This window comes from Quercus suber, unplaced genomic scaffold (genome assembly GCF_002906115.3).
Source record: "Quercus suber isolate HL8 unplaced genomic scaffold, Cork oak 2.0 scaffold_321, whole genome shotgun sequence".
NCBI classification, from domain to species: domain Eukaryota; kingdom Viridiplantae; phylum Streptophyta; class Magnoliopsida; order Fagales; family Fagaceae; genus Quercus; species Quercus suber.
In genome coordinates, this window is record NW_027069775.1 from 341958 (window position 1) to 361521 (window position 19564).

The 19564-nt window shown below is 32.0% G+C and overlaps 1 protein-coding gene across 1 annotated transcript; it reads right to left on the bottom strand.

Annotated features, from left to right (window-relative positions):
- Positions 1-17750: 17750 nt before the first annotated feature.
- On the bottom strand, positions 17751-19528 carry LOC112032881 (uncharacterized). The gene is made up of 3 exons (XM_024065647.2): positions 18703-19528; positions 17917-18052; positions 17751-17829 (listed from the first exon to the last, which is right to left on the bottom strand). Exons 1-3 carry the CDS (start codon positions 19526-19528, stop codon positions 17751-17753), a joined length of 1041 nt encoding a protein of 346 aa, XP_023921415.2.
- Between the last annotated feature and the right edge of the window lie 36 nt (positions 19529-19564).

A 19564-nucleotide genomic window follows, 5' to 3' on the forward strand; every position in this document is an offset into this window, starting at 1 on the left:
ACATTGCATAATTTCCAAAGGCTCATTCTCATTAAAACCACTTATATGTATCGGGTTAAGTGAGTTACTGTGCTAATTAAGTTTTTTTTTTTTTTTATATGCCATGTGTACATACCAAATTAGAATTCTAATTTTGTGCCATGTGTCTAGAATCTGAAATTGAAGTTGAATTTTGCATCATGTGGCTAAATGTATGTGGGCTCATTCTCATTAAAACAACTTCTATGTATTGGGCCAAGTGGGGCCAAGTGAGTTATTGTGCTAATTAAGTTTTTTCTTGATTTTGCAGTCAAACGTGAAAATCAAAGAGATTAATATTGATGATAAGAACTTGGTTTGGATAAATTGAAGTTGAATTTTGCATTATGTGGCTAAATGTATGTGGGCTCATTCTCATTAAAACCACTTCTATGTATCGAGTCAAATGAGTTACTGTACTAATTAAGTTTTTTCTTGATTTTGCAGTCAAACGTGAAAACCAAAGAGATTAATATCGATGATTAGAACTTGGTTTGAGTACATTGCATAATTTCCAAAGGCTCATTCTCAATAAAACCACTTCTATGTATCGGGTTAAGTGAGTTACTGTGCTAATTAAGTGTTTTTTTTTTTTTTTTGCAGCCAAACCTGAAAATCAAAGAGATTAATATTGGTGATAAGAACTCGGTTTGGGTACATTGCATAATTTTCAAAAAAATAGCAAAGCCAGAGTTTGCATCTTTGTTATAAATTGCTTACAAAGTTTGCATCTTTGCATTTGCACTGAGTTTCGGATTAAAGTGCATTCTTCTTGGTTTTGACACTGAGTTTTGTTTGATATTCACTTACAAAGTTTGCATCTTTACATTTGTTATAAATTGCTAATATGTGATTCGATGCACATTATGCCTAAAATTCACTATCATTATATTTGGCTTTTTGTTCAGGTTTGGCACCTATAACAATGAAGAAGCACTGCTGTGGACCGATGGATAATACTTTTTGCAGGCTGCAAAGGAACTTAGTGATCAACGGAATATCACACGAATTGAAGAGGACCGGCTGTAGATGTCTAGATGGTAGATGTGAGTCATTATGTTTTTAAAATTTTCAGTGAAGGTAAAGGTTATGAACAATGTAAATTTTCCGGAGAGAGATTTATTATTCTATATTTACGCAAGTTTGGTCGCCTTCTTGGAGTGGATCACTCCACCCTGTCTTTCTACTGGAATTTTTTATTCAGATTGTTACAATTTAATCCGAAATTTTATTTGAATTTTCCTATTGTTGTTACTATCATATATTAGCATTCCAATTGTTCAATTAGAATCTAAAATTAGAGTCCAATTTTACTATACACGTGTACAATCTAATTATTTTTAATTTTGCTGTCATATGTAGAAGCCAATGAGATGAAATTAATAACACATTAAACACTCATGCTTTGGGAATCGGTAGTACCAATCTAAATCCATTGGACCTGTTTCGTGATAATACAACTATGAAGGATGTATAAAAACACGCACAAACCCATCTCTCTATAAAAAGAGATTGGAGAGAATTTCTTTTATCAGCCATGGAACTTCAGAGGTTTTTTCTTCACACAAAAATGTATATTATGTTACAAAATGACCCATCGTAAAATTACAAAATGAGTACAACTCTGAGGGTTTTTTTTTTTTTTTTAATTTAAAATTTTTTAAGTTACGAAAATTTCAATCACCAATAGAGATTGAAGATTCAAAAGCGTGAATGGATCTTTTGGATAAACATTGTCACTAAGGTTCATCTTTCTGTGTAAAATATATATACTGCTAAGTTTTGTTAATGAAATTTTCTGGTTAATAATATAAAATTTAGACTTAACTGAGCCTTTTAAACATGAATAAACTCGTGATTAATAATATATTTATTCCTGTACAATAGCATGGGGCTATATACTAGTACTTATTAGAACACACACGAAAATAGTAATAATAGTGTTTTAAACCGGATTTATAATACATTACATAATCAGAGTACAACTACAATAGTTAAGTCTCATATTTGTATTAAAAGTCTATTAACCATAGTTATAGTTGTTTTTCTAGGATTACTTAGCTTACTATATATGAGTATGAGTTGGGTTCATTGAAGCACAAAATTTATACTATATTTTCATATAATAAAAATGTGGCCCTTAAGTTTACTCTATGGACATAAGTATTTAGGCTTAAGTTGAACAATGTAACTCTCGTGTTCATATGTTCTCTATTTTATGCTTTCTCATCCGCATATATTTTTAGCATATTTAACATATGGTATTAGAGTTAATATTCCCCGATCAGAAAGATTGACAGAGATTCGTATAATTATCCATGTATACTTTAATCATGTGGCCATATAATTATTTAAACATGTCATGTGAATAATTTGGTTGAAGAAAAATTCCATCATTTAAAATAAGATATTTAAATGATAATAACAATCACAAACAAATCCTTTTACATTTATTTTAGAAATGCTATTTAGAATACCAATTTAAATTTTTGGGTGAAAAAGAGTTCTTTTCTTGTCCAATTACAAGTATTATATGAACTAGAGTTTTATATAAGTATTAAAACAATTTTCATATGAATAATTTAACAACATTTCATAATTAATTTTTATATAATTGAAAAAATGTTATAAAATAGTCTGTTTTCCCAACTATTACATTAATAAATTACAAATGAATACCTTAACATTTTTATATAGATGAAAGAAAACCGAATCAATATATATAAGGATCACCATTCACCAATTCGTTGTCTTGTATAACACAAAACAGTATCAAATTGAGAAATGTATAACTTCAAAACAATATCAAAGAATAATTTAAATAAAATAAATAGAAGATCCATAGAAAAAGGTGACAGAATGTGATCTTTTGACTAACAAAATGAGATTATTTTTTTAAGTAATCAAATCAAAAGATGTTCCCTCAAAGTTAAAAAAAAGACAAAATAAAATGGCCATTACAGATATCGATTATTGGATTATTAAAAAAACTAATAATTAGTAGTAATGGATTTGGATTAAAGTAAGATTAACCCTATATATCATATCTGTCACACGTGAGAGGTCGGTTGAATGAATCTTGCACTTTATTATTATTATTATTTTTGGGTTTGCTATGCCTTGCTTTAGTATTTGATTTGAGTTTGTGTTGTTGACTGTTGACATCTGTGAACTGTGAATAGTGATTAGGGAACACTTGGCAATTTATTTTTGGTTTATAAGCCTCCATCTCCGCCGTCCTTATTCCATAACGTGGCACCTAGGAACCGTCGCTTGTTTGACACTCTGGTTGAATTGATTTGTCGGGTCCACATCTTCACGCGCTTTGTTATACCCGTGGCAAACAAAACAATCTCAAAATAGCCCAAAAACCCAAATTTATTTTTAAAATACAAATTAAAGTGTTGTACCAAGTATTAGTTTTTGATATGCATAATTTATATATATATATATATATAAAAAATTATCATTTTGCATTCCATTTCCATGTCATGTGTATATTTATGACTTTGAAACATGGTTGCTGCAACTTGTTGGTTTAATGTTAGTAATATTCCCTAGTTAAATAAGTTTTTTTTTTTTTTTTTTTTTTTTATTACAACTCTGTTTTATTTTCTACCCAAAAAAAAAAAAAAAAAGAACTCTAAATTGTATGCAGGTGCAAATTCAAATGAATACGGCATGTAGAATCCGACGTTAGAAATATCATTGCATTCATCCAAGACAATGATAAGTGATGGCAATGATAAATGCTAACCTTGTAGCTATGACAGGTTGAATAAATTAAACTCAAAATTTTAATTGTTGATTTCTGTTCCTACAACTTTGGATTTGAACATTATTACTCTCTTATTACCTTATGGTCTATTTTGATAGAGAGAGAGGGAGAGTAGAGTAGAATTTGCTCAAAATTAGTTTATTTTTAACCAATTTTACTCTACTCTCCCTCCCTTCCTCCCCCCTTAATCCAAACAGACCCTTACTGTCCCACTCATAACCAACTATGGCCAAACATGAACTCCCATTGTATTTAAATATTTTGTTAATGATTTATGATTTGGTAAATAATATACAACATTTTGCAAGGTCAAAAAAAAAAAAAAAAAAGAACTCTTTAATCATTACATATTGAGAGTTAATTGACAACCCAATTTAACAAAACTAGTGACTTTCCTTGCAAACTTGGTATAATAACACAATTAATAATGATGGTATATAGTATGGGTGGTGGTTTTGACGACAAAATGATGACTGTCGGGCTTAATATGAGGCAGGGGCGGAACTACCCTTGGGCTGAATTTTTTTTTTTTAAATATTATTATATATATGTGTATTAATTTTAGCTACTTTATTTTATAAAATTACATTTTATTTTCCTTTAATAACATCATTGATTCTTTTAAAAGTAATGTTATACTCACAAAATTTTTTATAACATTTTTACTACCCTTTTTGGTAGCAAATTCTTATTGGTTTGCATATGGGTACAACATTTATATCATTTTTTTTACTTACTAGTAACCATTTATTACATAAGTAATTTATAAAAAAACTTACAGCTCTAGTATTTTCCTCATTTTAGTGATCATAAAAAAATTTATAAATCTAAAATCTAAAACAAAATATACAAGCCAAAAAAAAGAAAAAAAAAGAAAGAAGCTCAACAGCAGAAATTACCAATAAAACTAAAATCAAAATTAAGCTCAATTAACTAATTTTATCCAAAATAAATAACCTTGCCCTTTAAAAAAATTCTAAACAAAATAATTTTGTTCTTACCTATCAAAAAAAAAAAAAAATCTTAGCAGCTAAGTAGCAAAATTAGATGTTGAAATTACTGCACACAGCTAATAGTAAAATCACCCCCCTAACTCAAAGATCTAGCTCCTTCCCTAATATGAAGTGCTTGTTTCGGCAAATCTAACATGTGCCCTTCAGCTTCAAGTTCCTGGGAAATATAATGCTTATGAATCTGGATACTTGGGAAGTATACTGATGTTTAAATTGATTGCAAATTGATTATGATTTCTTAGACATGAAATCCCTATATTTGATTTACTTTTAGGAATCCTATAATAACTATGAGCAAGACTTAGGTACAATACCTAAGTGTTATTCTTAAAGTCTTTTTTTTTTTTTTTTTAATTCTACCATGTTGATTTTTTTTTTTTTTAGGATGAAAAATATATAAAATCAATTCATCAGTGATGATTGAATCTTAAAAAAGGGAATCTAAGGTATTATACCTAAATTTTTTCTAATAAATATTTATTCTTCTCAAACTATACTTAGGTTTAAAAATACAATGTCAAGATTACCCATCACTTTTATTTAGCTTCCTACAAATAAATGAATAATATAATATGAGATGCGTATGACGTCAAATCTTCTAAAATAATAGTGTAAACAGTAAACACATACAATACCAAAATATTTTTTTAATATTTTTTTTATAAATAATTTGGTAGGATATCATGAATTGTCAATCAAAATTCTTCATTTACAATTAAACAAGAAAATGATGCATTGTTCCATGATTCCTACTAAAATTTTAAAGATGGTCTTAGGAGCATTTATATCATTACTCATTGCAAACAATTGTGTAAACTTCAATTTAAAATATGTATATTATTAAAACATGTTGATGGTAAGATTTAAGTGACAAAGGTATCTCCTTAAAAAAAAAAGGAAGGGGGGGAGATTGGGATGTTGTAATAGCAGAAGTTCACTATGGGTTAATCTGTAAGTTTTAGAGAGCTCAAGTGAATTATTTAAAGACCTGTAAAATTTTTAATATTCATTTGTGGCCATGTAGCAAAATTCAACAAAAACCAATATTCTCGATAACAAAGTTAACCTTGTAGCTCAGTGACTTGTTGAATAAATAAATCAAAAATTAAGTGGAATATATTAATATTTCGGGCAAAATTTCACTAAATAAAAAATACAAAAATGGTGTAATGGTACTCTCGCAATACTCAAATCTCAGTTGACCTAATTATTCTCTCACACAAATACAAAGTTCTCTTTCAGTACAAAGGTTGAGGCTGAATACAAAGTTAGTGGTTGAACCATTAACAAAGAGAAGTTCTTTCAACTTTGCACAAAGTCTCTTTCAAAGGGATCTTTTATCTTTCACCCCTACATTTTGCCACACCACACGTTATATGCTGCACAAAGGCACATATATGCATAGCAAAATAACTAAAGCGTCTGTAAGCACTATTGTGCATCCATGCAAGAAAGTCATGTATGCATTTGATGGAGATGTGATACCACTTCTTGACAATGCACCAAAATCACAACCTTCAAGAGGCAAATATGACCTTGGCATGCACCTAGAGCTTTGCCTATATTAATTTGTGTTGACGATGCACGCAAAAAAGAGAAAGACACATGCAAGCACTATTTGGCTTATGGTACCTTTTCAATTAGCAATTCGATCGCCAATTCCATAGTCAAATAAGGTGGCTACAATCCAAGTTGGCTGAGCTAGATTTTCTAGCCATACAAGACAAAGCCATATTTGATTTGGTTAATTTCTATGTGATGTCAATCTAAAGTGCACTTGCCAGTGCACTCAATTCAAGTTAGGCGCGTGCATAGGTTGAGTTGAGGAGATTTTTCAAATTCAACCTATCATAATCAGGTTGAAAAAAATTTAACTCATCACATGGGTTCAACCCAACCTAATCCAACCCACCTAGATTAGATTGGACCTATAGGTTAGATAATTTTTATTTTATTTTAAGGCGGAAACACCATTTTGGTCTCTATATTTTGAGATTACGATTAATTTGATTTCTATATTTTGGTAGCAGTCAATATAGTTCTTGTTATTTTCAACTTCCAGTTAATTTAGTCTCTATCATTAACTCACTAACAGAAAATGCTTAGACGACAAATAGTTGCATTGTTGGTGCACACGTGGCTAACATAATAATATAAAATCAAATAATTAAACATCAAAAATCCACATAAGCATTTTAAAGATAAAATAAAAGCCATGTCAAATAAAAAAAAAATCTTAAAAAATTAATTGAAAGAAAAAAAAATTCAAAACAAAATTTCTCAGTTTTTTAAATTTTCTTTTGTACTCTTCTAGTTTCTTAGCTACCAAAAGCTTACCTAAAAAAAAAAAAAAAGGCTGCACAGATTCACCCTGACCCCTTACCATTTACCCAAATTCTTAAATACAACCTAACAAAACAAAATCCACATCACTTGCACAAACCCTCACCCCAAAGTCAAAGAGAGAAAGGGTAACTTCAGATTGCTGCAGCCACAAACGACGGCATAAAAACCCAACAATTAAACTAGGCTAAACTGCAGCTATGCGATATGCTTGGGTTGAGGACGAAGGAGAATCAGCCTCCATTGTAGATTTCGTTGATACAAAGAATTTGAAGGAAAAAGGCCATTTGAATTTGATTGGGGCTATCTATTGGTGTGAATTGTCTAATCGAAGCGCAAGGCATTGGGAATGATTCTGTGACTTTTGCTATTCGGAATGAGACCAATAACATTACAAAAATTGAAACTTTTCTCCAATTGTTTCAATATAGTGTATGTTTGGATAGCAGCAAACATACTACGTTTTGCGTGTCTAACGTTTTTTAGTGATTCTCATGTACTATTCACTGGATTCGTAAGTTTTTTTTTTTTTTTTTTTCCAAAAAACAATTTTAAAACTGGATATCACGGTACTATTTACACATTTAAAAATTATTTTGCTAAAGTGTTTTTAATTTTAATTTTCTAATTTTAAGTAATAAACAATATCCAAATAGACCCATAATGCTTTAGGATTTGGGTCAACTTGAGGATGTTCAATAATGTACTATATAGTTTGTATTGAATCTTTTCAGTGCTTGGGTTTTGAGGAATGAGTCTTTGCATAACTTGGAAAATTTTATTGAATTATTTCTTGTCCAAGTTTTTTGCAGTTTCTTTACGTTTTCTATGTTTGGTATTTGTTCAAGCATTTGTTCAAGATATAGATGAAGTTTTTCTGATTGTTGTGTTGCTGGGTACTATGTTTGCTACCTACGAAAGTGCAAGAATACAAATGAAAATAAAAGAAATTGAGGATTTACCAAAAAAAAAAAAAAATCATTTTCTTTAATTTTTTTTCTTTCAATTATTTTTTTTAGATTTTGTTTATCTGACATGGCCTTTTTTTTTTCATTAAAATGCTTATGTGGATTTTTTATGTTAAATTATTTGATTTTATATTATAATGTTAGCCACATGTGCGCTAATCATGCAAACCATTTGCCACCTAAATATTTTTCGTTAGTGAGTTAATGGTAGAGACCAAATTGACTGGAAGCTGAGAATAACAAGGACCATATTAATTATTACCAAAATGTAAGGACCAAATTGACCGTGGTCTCAAAATGTAGGAACCAAAATGGTGTTTTTGTCTTATTTAATAGAGCATTGGTATAACACCAGAACAGATAAGAACAAATTTATAACCTAATAAACTTAAGTATAGTACCAAAACAATACAAACTATTTTATTAGTGCTTCAACGACTAAACCAATACAAATAACAACAAATTTATATTGGTAGTACATCAAATCAACAAAAATAATCAAAACCAAATGACATCTTATTTAGTTAGTGTGGGTACCTAGGCATGCATGGAATGTCCTAGGCATGCATGGCAACGTTTTAGGCATGCTTGGCAACCACCTCGGACGAAGTCCTAGGTGTCCCACATCGAAGAAAAGCCCCCCAACTTGCTGCCTTATAAGCTCTGAAGCGAAGGAAGTAGTGTATTATCAGTTTAGTTATTCGAATAATTATAAACTGATAGTACACTACTTCCTTCGCTTCAGAGCTTATAAGGCAGCAAATGGGAGGGGGGGGTCTTCCTTCGATATGGGACACCTAGGACTTCGTCTGAGGTGGTTGCCAAGCATGCCTAGGACGTTGCAAGGCCGGCCGAGGACGGCCTAGGACGTTGCTATGCATGCCTAGGACATTCCATGCATGCCTAGGTACCCACAATTAGTAACATATCAAATAGTTCTATCTCAACTTAGTTGAGAAACAAAATAAATATAAATTAGTTTTATTATTCTATATTTAATAGGATATTATATAGTTCTATCCCAACTCAAATTTTTATTTTTTTAGAAAGTATCCCAACTCAATTGATAAACAACAGAGTAAACAATAAAATCATATAATATATTTTTTAAATATATATTAAATATAAGTGGGTTAGGTTGGGTTAGACGGATTTGTGAATCTAGTAACCCTCACTCAACTTGACTCATTATAAAAAAGATTTTGACAATCCAACCCAACCCACCAATCCTTCAAAACCTACAAAACCTAGCAGATTTGGGTTAGATCGAATCGATTTTGACAAATTGACGGGTTGGTTACACACCCCTAATTCAAGCCATTTTTTGCTGCACACCCTTAATTCAAGCCATTTTCTAATAGGGATTTGGTGGACTAAGGAGCAAAAAATGCTCAACCACGTTGAATATGTGTGCCTACCACAAATGAATCATGGATAGATGCATTTTTAGGTTTGACAGACGTGCACTACAGTAAATAATTGAAAATTTAATAAGATTCAATAGAAAAAAAAAGTGAAAATAACTTTTTATATTAGTAAAATTATTACTATTATTTTGATAGTTATAATATGGAGGGGTTTAAATTATAGATATTTCTCCTTTTTGATATAAGATGTTTCTCTTAAAAATACTAAGAGACGTTAATTAGTTAAATTACAACTCTTATGCCGATAATAAAATTACTATTAAACATTCTCGTTTTCAAACTTACATGAGTAAGCCTAAAACGTCACCCTAAGATTGCATGGAAGGTCAAAAATTACAATAAAACGCCGAATATGACCATTATTCATTCCCTATAATCCATTAGCATTTTAAATTATTTTGAATAGGCAAGATAAAATTTAAAATCTGTGATATCTATCTAATATTTTAGACGAATACTCCAAGGTAGTATTTTGTTTTGGTACAATGCAATATTGGAATTAGCTCTCAAATAATAAGATAAGAGTTTGTGAATTGAAATAATTAAGAATTTTAGAAGTTACTAGTAAGTAATTTAGAACCTAAAAATAGGAAATAGAAGTTGCAAAGGCGCGTGGAGCGAAGAGGGAAAGATTATGCGTCACATTTGTCCAATAAGAATGAAAAAGGTGGCACATGGGAAACTTTGGCTTTTGCCACGTTCCTCCATTTATGAGGCTTAGCTAGCTGTGTTATGATTCGCATCTCAACCCCCAAAAGTGCAATGCCAATGTGATAGATAGACTTCCACACTTTGTTAACACCACTAAGGAACCGCGTATGGTATATTTCGTATTTCATTTTCATTTTTCATGTGACAGCACGTGTGGTCCGTGTGACTGACTCTCTATATATTCACCTATTTCTCCTCTGCAGTTTCTATCACAAAACACACACAAGTAGTCATTGGATCAGTTACAAATATATATAATAATTTCCCAATTTTCATTTACTCTTTCCCTCAAAAAAAAAAAAAAAAAAAGCCCTTCTAGCCTCTTGAATTTCCTCTTTCAACATCCCCAAAGAAAAGGCTACATACGTAGAAATGGCTGATGAAGGCACAGCTACCTGCATAGACATCCTCTTGGCCATTATTTTGCCTCCTCTTGGTGTCTTCCTCAAGTTTGGTTGCAAGGTAATCATCTATATATAATATACTCAATTTCTTTAATTCATATATATATATATATATATTTCTTAGTATGTAAGTTTAATTATAAAGATATATGATTGATTCATTTTTCATTTGGGTGAATTCAGGTCGAGTTTTGGATTTGTTTGTTGCTTACCATTTTCGGCTATCTCCCTGGGATTATTTATGCTGTCTATGCCATCACCAAGCATTGAACTTCAATCTTTGTAATCATCCACTTATCTCTCTCCCCTTGCTTCTGTTTCTTTTTCTTTTTCTTATATAAAACAATTTAAATTTTTTTTTTTACTAATTATAAATCAAAGATTTATTAAAACAAAATGTTATATAAATATATTTTAGACTAAAATAACCAATCTCCACTTGATGTGTTATATGTGCTAATTGAATATGAAAGATAAAACGTTTGAGATGCATGAGTTAACTTTTTATACATCGATACGTTTATTTTCGTATATAGGATGGTGGGTACGTTATGATTTAAGTTTGTGCGTATTATTAAAAAATTATCAATAAAAATTTCTCGAAGATAAACTAATGTTCTATAAGAAGTTTGCAATTTTTTGTTGTTGATAATAACGTGGGAAACAGATCTCACTTGAAATTGCATTTTGATCTTTTCTTCTAAGTTGAACAAGTTTGAATTAAAAACTTCTTGGGGATAAGAACCAGATGATTTGATACTATTTAGTACTTGTTACTCACAAAAAATACTAGAATCACAACTTTGCACCCAATCTATTACTTGAAGAATTGGAAGGGGTGAAATTGTAGACTTACATAACTGGAAAGGTTTGGTAAAGTAGTTTGACTTGTTTGTAATTTTTTAAAATATATATAGGCAAAAAAAAAAATATAATATTATTTAAAATGTAAAAATGCGAATTTGAACTCACTCACCAAATAAGCCTATACTTTTACTCTAGCATTCTATCATTCACATTTTGATAAATTTTGACAAAAATTGTATTATTGGCAGTTTTTCAAAAAAAATTGTTAAAATGTATTTGTACAGACAAATGTCACTCTGTCTCACTCATGACTCGTGACTCGAGAGTTATGGGACTGGATAGACTCAATAGACAGCGTTTAATACATAGGCCCCGCGTGATCTTGACGTTACCTGCACTATACCTCTTGTTTTTCACGTTAATAATTGTGACTAAGTGGACTGCCTTTTTCCTCTAATTATGATTGAGCTGGGCTAAGCTTTTGACAATTTTGCATCGTTTTTTTGGGCAGGTGGAGGTGTGACCTGTGAACGGCACTATGTCTTTTGTTTTTCTGATTTGGGGTTCGTTTATAGCCGTTGATGGACAGTTGATTCTTCTTTCTGTGTGTCAAAGTGTTTAAGATTTTCTTTTCCCTCTTTTGTTTTTTTAATCTAATGCAAAGGTGGAATATTGGTTATGTGACTAAGACTTTGACGAATGGCCGGTACCATTCGTCACGTTAGTGTTTCTTAGAACCTATTCTTATTTTAATGTGATTTGTGTTCTTTTTCAACCAATTTGTCTATGGAGGAATGATTTTTGAGTGATCTGTCTTTCTTTTACATTTGCGTTATTGGTAAGCAAAACAGCTAATCCTCCTCCCATATTATTTAATTTACATGAATTTATGAGATGCCTTAAAAAGCAGTCACTTTTAGAATGCTAGATACTAATAGTACTAGGTGACAATCTAATACAGCAAATTGTACCATAGCATTAGTTATTGTTGACAACAATGGCTTCCTTGGAAAAGAGCTGAGGAGGAGAATAGAACAAGAAAAGGAAGATGACATGCATCTAACTAAAGCACAGGCTCAATAAAAAACCAAAGGAGGAAGGCCTACATCTTACTTTAAATTTAAATAACTTTATAGACATACAGCTTTTGAAGCTGTTTAAAAATCTGTGAAGGGGTGCCTTAATCTTTTAAATTAAAGTGCAATTAATATTCATTTACTTTTCTCAAAAGAAAGTTTTAGAGTCCGTTTCATAATGTTGTTTTAGTAATATTGTTTAAGTTTTTTGAAAATACAAATAAGTGAAAAAATGTTTTAAAAATAAAAATATGTATTGTATTATTTAAACAATGAAAATTGTTATTTAAATACCACAAAACACCCCCTTAGTTGTACACATTTCATCCATCATAGACTTCGTGTGCAACCAATTAAGCATTCACAAATGTACTATTTCATTTTTAAGAATGTGTAACTAATAAGTATTTGTTATTTATTAACATGTACTCTCATAGTGGCTAATTCTGAGTTTTTTTCCTCCATAGCCCAACCTATGAATGTAAGAGTATCTTGTTATAGATTTGTCATCATTCATCAATATGGTTGCCTGTTTTGATTGGGAGTAATTTATACGTACACGCATCTAGTAGGCCTTGAACACGTGATCTCAACCACCCCCTTAATTGCTGTTATGATAAGAAGGTGCTATAGAGTTCCTGTAGATATCATCAACATTATAGAATATAAAAGAGGAATTATCCATTAAAAAATAAAAGCTTGACAAAGCAACAAGGTAGCACGTGGAAGCAAAATCCTTTTCCACATTAGGCAGTAAGGTAACAACATCATCAATCAACAAAGACAAAAACAAAAGGTCACAAGCAGCCAAAACGGTAGTTTCACCAATTTGAGAAACAAATGAGCTTTTACCAACATCCTCCCACCCCTCTGTTTTGTACTAAAAGTTTACCGTTGAGATTATCAAACACCTCAATTATTTGGTGTGTAGAAGATTAGCAAGAAGGAAGCTTCTCGTTCCTCATAACATGGATATAATACAATATAGTGATTGAAAACTGAAGCTTCCAGTTCCAGATCAAAGATTTGCCTAATTGCCTCACCTTACATTGACCAATACACAACAATTACGTCTTATTCAATTTTCCTCTTTTTCTTTGAACTACAATTCCCTACGGCACTTGGGATAATGTGCTTGAGAGCAGGTCTGTGAATTCACCCATTTTAAGATGCAATGGAGATGGAATGCATGGTTGCATGCACCCCAAACTGCAATATCATAGGTTCAAAACAAACATCATTATTTCCTGTCATAAGATTTTAGCAACAACTAGAAGAAGATTCAATTGTTTCTTTTCCTTGATAAGTATACGAATTTATTTAAGCACAAAGGTAAACTAGAAGAATACAGACAAGAGGAACAAATGAAAAGGGGGCAAAAGAATGCAATCTTTCACTAATATACCAAATAAACTAACGACTTTTAAGTACATACAATATCAAATTAAGGAAATTATGAAGAAAATTCTCAAATTCTAGTTGAAAATTAAACTACATCATGAATGTGATTCTCTACCTCTAAAATATTGGTTACTTAACATGACTCCAAGGGATTTTTATTTTTTTCCCATATCTCAATGACAAGAACACACCAGAAAAGAAAAGATGAATTCTTCATGCCTCTGTGAACTCCACATAGATATAAAAAAAAAAAAAAAATGCAGTATGTCACGTGTGTAAATATACAACAAACCAAGTTCAACAAACGTAAGTATTAGCTAGAAACTAGAGACAATCGAAATTGCAAGCCTCAATTTGAAGTCATTTTAACTATTTAGAATAACTTAAGATACTCAGCTTGGACAGAAGTTTTTATATCCTAAGAAGCTCTTTACTTATAAATGGCTCTCAAAAGGGATAGGCTTCTATGAATGTTGAGAAGCTCCAGTCTTCAATATGTGTCACTATACAGTAGTTCACATAGTCTGATACTACCCCATCACCTTCTTTTGGGGGGGTGGCGGCGTATCCTATCCTTTGTCTTATGGTAGTATCAAGGTTAATTAATACGCAAATCGGAAATCCAGTATCCATAACTTAACCAATACCCCCTAATTTTACACAGTTTTTTTTTTTTTTTTTCTTTCTTTCTTTCTTTTATTTTTTATTTTTATAAGTAATTGCAATTTATTAAAACTGAAATGTGTATACAAGAAGTATACAAAACTTAAAACAGTGAAGTGAAAAATAAAAAGAGAATGAGAAAATATCCAAGCTGTGATATTAATGGCATAGACACAACGAGTTCAGGAACTCCATCAAAGAAAATGTTAATTGGTTTTCCTTCCACCTATATATTGCCCATTTAGTGGCGTGTTCTGTGAACCAAACCACACTTACTGAAACCACATTTCCTTATTTGGATGTTTGGCAGGCCATTTGGCCGCGAAAATGGTGGTCTTGAGCTCCATTTCAAAAACACAACTTTGGTGTTTTAAATATTACTAATGCAATTACTCCCCTTTTTCTAAACTGTCCTCTTCTTTTTCTCCAGGCCCCAAATTTAGCTTTTAATCTGATCACGTTTGTTTGTTTGTTTTTTTTTTTTTTTTTTAAATTGTCTATTTTGGTAACTTACAGTTTTGATAAGAGCTAGTCAAACACAAAATTATTAAAACCGACTGAGTGGTAGGCGGCGTGATGGGTGGCCTATGCAGCGACGTGGCTGACTACTGACCCTCTACAGGCTCTACTTCAGTTAGTACTCTGGATTCACATCCAGTGCAATTGCTAGGGTATTGCACGGTGTGCAATTCACTCATTTCTTTCACATTTTTTTTTACTTTTTTTACATTTTAACTTTAACTTTTTTACTTTGTTTTTAATATATTTTATTCAATGGTTGAGATTGAAAGTTACTTTTCTAACTTTCAATCCCAACCATTCATTTAGTATTGCATCAGGTGCAATACCTAGGGTATTGCACCTGATGTGAATCCTAGTACTCTCTGTCTCTCTCTCCACTCTAGTCATTGTCTCTCAGTCTCTCTCTCTTTTTTTTTTCTATTTTTTTAAATCTTAATCAGTTTGTAGGTTTAAAAGGGTTAATGGGTTTTTTTTTTTTTTTTTTTTTTTTTTTTTTGTTGGGTTGGGTTAGGGGTTTCGGTAAGGGTTGCAATGAGCACTTGGGTCTTCAAGTCAGCTTGGTTGATCTCATTAATGTTCAAAGTTTAGTTTGAACTGGGCTAAAATTTCACATGCTAAGTTCAAGCTTACTTAATAAATTGGAATTTGGAGAGATATTCGTGCTTGGCTTGCTTTAAAAAGCCCATTTTTACTTCCCAGGGAACTCAGCAAACCACCTCTCAAGAGAAAGTATATTGTGGTTTATGTAGCCGTAATTCTCTCTGTCATAACTCAAACCCAGAGTATGTTTAACGGCCTTATGGTTATCTATAGAAATTAACCATCACCCGTGGAAAAAAGAGAGTCCTGAGTCTTCCAAACTTAAAGACTGTCACCATTCCCATCTCTTAAAAAAAAAAAAAGAAGGCACGATCGTGTTTCTTTTTCTCTTATTTTAAAACATCATTGACAAATGCCCAAATCTAATTAACTCAAATATTCTAAACAAAGCAAACCAAACGTAACCAAATATCCTAAAGAAGGAGATGCTAACCAAAATACCTTATCAAAAAATTTAACCTAGAAACAAAAATCAAAGATTCAAAATCAATCTGACCAGAATACCCAAAATTAATCACATTTAATGCTTACTTATATATATAATATATATATTTTATGCTCATATTTGTAAGACCATAAGTTCAAAATCAATCCAACCAAAATACCGTTTTAGACACTGTTTTTGGGAACAAAAATTTTTGTTGGTTTGGAATTTTTTTGCAGCGGAAGGCCGGACAAAGTCTTTTAGAAATGAGAATCATGTTTGAAACAGTGGTGAAACCTAAATATGTTTTAACAACAAATTTAAAGACCAATAAAAAATCTTCCTGTTGCGATTCCGGCTCACTTTCAGATGTCTGTCCTTGCCCTGCTGAACTGAGTCATCTCTTGTTCTCAGCTTTTTATTCAACATGTAAAAAAGTGAAACAGTAAGAAGTACAAACCATTACTGGTAGAAGCTTACAAACTTTATCCTTCAAACAGTCTGTACAGATGACTAATTTGCTTTTCAACATGTGTGTTTAAAAATGGGGCCTTGTTCCTGCGTAAGACGTTACAGGATTTAGGACCCGTTTGGTTCCGTAAAATATTTTTCAGAAAAATACCTATTTTTATGTGATTTAGTTGTATTATAAAATTGTTGTGAAAATATTTTATGTGTTTAGTTCTATTAGGAAAATGCTATTTTCACAATTTTTTCATATTTTCTCAGCATCCAAAAATTTTATTAAAAAAATTTAACATCACAGCAATTCAACAACAAATTCCAGTAACAACAACAACAAATTCCGGCAACAACAACAACAATCAGTTCATCAAAAAAAAAAAAACAACAACAACAATCAAATTAAAAAAAAAAAACTAAAAGATCGAGGAAGAGAGAGCGTGGAGGCGATGGGTCGGCGGTCGAAGGCGATGGGTCTAGTTTGTGGATTGACGAGCTTGAGGAGGCGATAGGTCTGGGTTCGTCGGTTCGTGGGTCGGCAGTTGCTCGTGCTGGCTTGGTCTCTCTCGCCGGTTTGAGTCTCGCTCTCTCTCTCTCTCTCTCTTCGTGCTCTTTGTTTCTTTTCCGAAAAATTTCATTTGAAGTGAAAATAAAACCGGAAATCATTTTCACCCTTTTTTGGCATCATTTTTGGTCAACCGGAAATGTTTTTCAGGTTGACCAAATTTGAAGTAACAACCAAACACCCAATTTTCCGGAAAACAATTTTCAGAAACAATTTGAAACCAAAACAAACGGAGCGTTAACTCCCTCAGCTTCTGCCATTATAAATAAATAAATAGTATTAGAAGTGGCTTGTTACAGGTTCCTGTACTTGATTTTGAATTACTTTGTCTTTTTTAATAAAATGATTTTACATATAAAAATACCAATAAAAACAAGACACCAAGACAAAGGAGCAAGCATTGTAAAAAGCCTGAAACCCTCACCAAGTCATGCTGAAAATTACAATATAGAAAAGTTACAGCTCAACTACTTAAAAATAAATAACTAGATAGAAAAAAGCGACAGCATACAAGAACTTATCACCAAATCAAACCAACTTTCCCAGGTACAAGAAAGCCCCAAGGACATTATCCAGGATCAGCCCTGTCAATGAAAAAGTCCTGTTTACAATGGATCACAACGATATCATCCAGCTTCATGGGGATCCTGTTCAATACAAAAACACCACTTAGATAGAAGTGATAACACTAACAGACCACTTCATACATTAATTAATATAAGGTGGCAAGACACACGTCCATCCGTCTATAACCATAAAGCACCATGATGTCAAATCCACGATCAAACTCAAGACCATATATGTATATATGCAACACAATTCCATCAGATTCACCAAAGAAATGGTACAACAAACAGCATAGTGAAAGGTCTGTACATAGAACGATAGAAACAAGTTGTGAGTGCCAGAAAACAACACAAAGGCAAGATGATCCTTATATTGTGACCATAAATTTTATAAAATGGAATAATAAGTGTCCAACATGACAGGAACCTATTAATGAACTCTGCATTCACAAAAGCCAGTGAAAACAACTTCAAATGTCACAGGTGTACCTAAATTCATAGTCTTCATTGAAACAAAATATATATGTTAAGTTGGAAATTATACATCACCAAATAATTAACTAAATTCTATGACAGTGTCTATAACATAGACATTAGTTCGAGTACAAACAAATACAACAAGGTCATAGAACACCAACGCAAAATTTGGTCCAGGAAATACAACATGGTCAGTAGACACCCGTATATTAACCCATCCAGACAAGCGTATCAAGTAAAATTAAACAATGGGATAACATAATAAGTAAAATTAATCGAGAAAGATTATAGGAGGTAGGAAGCATTGCATGAGGAACATTACTTCATGGACTCTATTTTGAACAAGAAGTTCAATTAAGAAATGAAAATAAACAAGAGTTCATGTAGAGTAAGTACCTTCAGTCATCTAGCACACAGGATTAGTAAGAAAACCCCCCAAGAATCAATCATGCACAACAAGTTTGTTGTATTCTTCACCTGATAGTTCTACGTCCATTATGGCCACAGGATCCAAATTTCCATCTCCCTCCAGGAATACTCTAAACATATCATTTGAGCAACCATATATTAATGTCATATCATCTGCTGAAATCACATGAGGAATCAAGCAAAATTTCAAGTTCCGGAACACTATATCTGGCATCACATAGCCATTCATTTCAAATTTCTTTCTGATTGATTCAATTTCAGTAGTCACCGGGCCACACCAAACTAAATCGCCGGTATGAGTGAAAATGAAAATTTTCTTTATCATCTTATCTGTGCTCAGGTTGCATTCAAGAGCCATATTTAGGACTTTATACAAAATCTCCGGAATTTCAAAAAAAATGCTATCATAAGATTTCAAAGTCTTGAGCTTAGATCGAAGATCTTCTCCTTCAATCTTTATAAAGTCCACATCATCTGAGGCATTCCGTACAGCCACTTTTCCTTTCCATGGGCTCTCACAGAATTCAGAAGTTAGAAGACTAAAAGCATAGCAAAAGTTGGAGAAGTTATAATATGGTGCAGTACTAAAGACTGAAATGCAGTTGTGAAAGCATCCTTTGCTAGAGAAGTCTTCAACTACTCTCCTCCAATGATACTCTGCGATTTCCTCCCCAAATGCATGGTTCAACAAACTTAAAATCTCGTGAGAAAGCAATCTGCTGAAATTGAATTTTGGCTTCACCGACCGCTTCAGATACCGAAGGTGACGACAAATTCGCCAGTCATCATGTTTAAAGAATAACTTTTTGTAAGTTTTCATAGCAACAAAGGGGACTCGATCATATGGAAGACTGTCCCACTCGCGACGGCTCATGTAAGTCTCAGGCAGCTCCAAGGCTTTGCGAAGTGG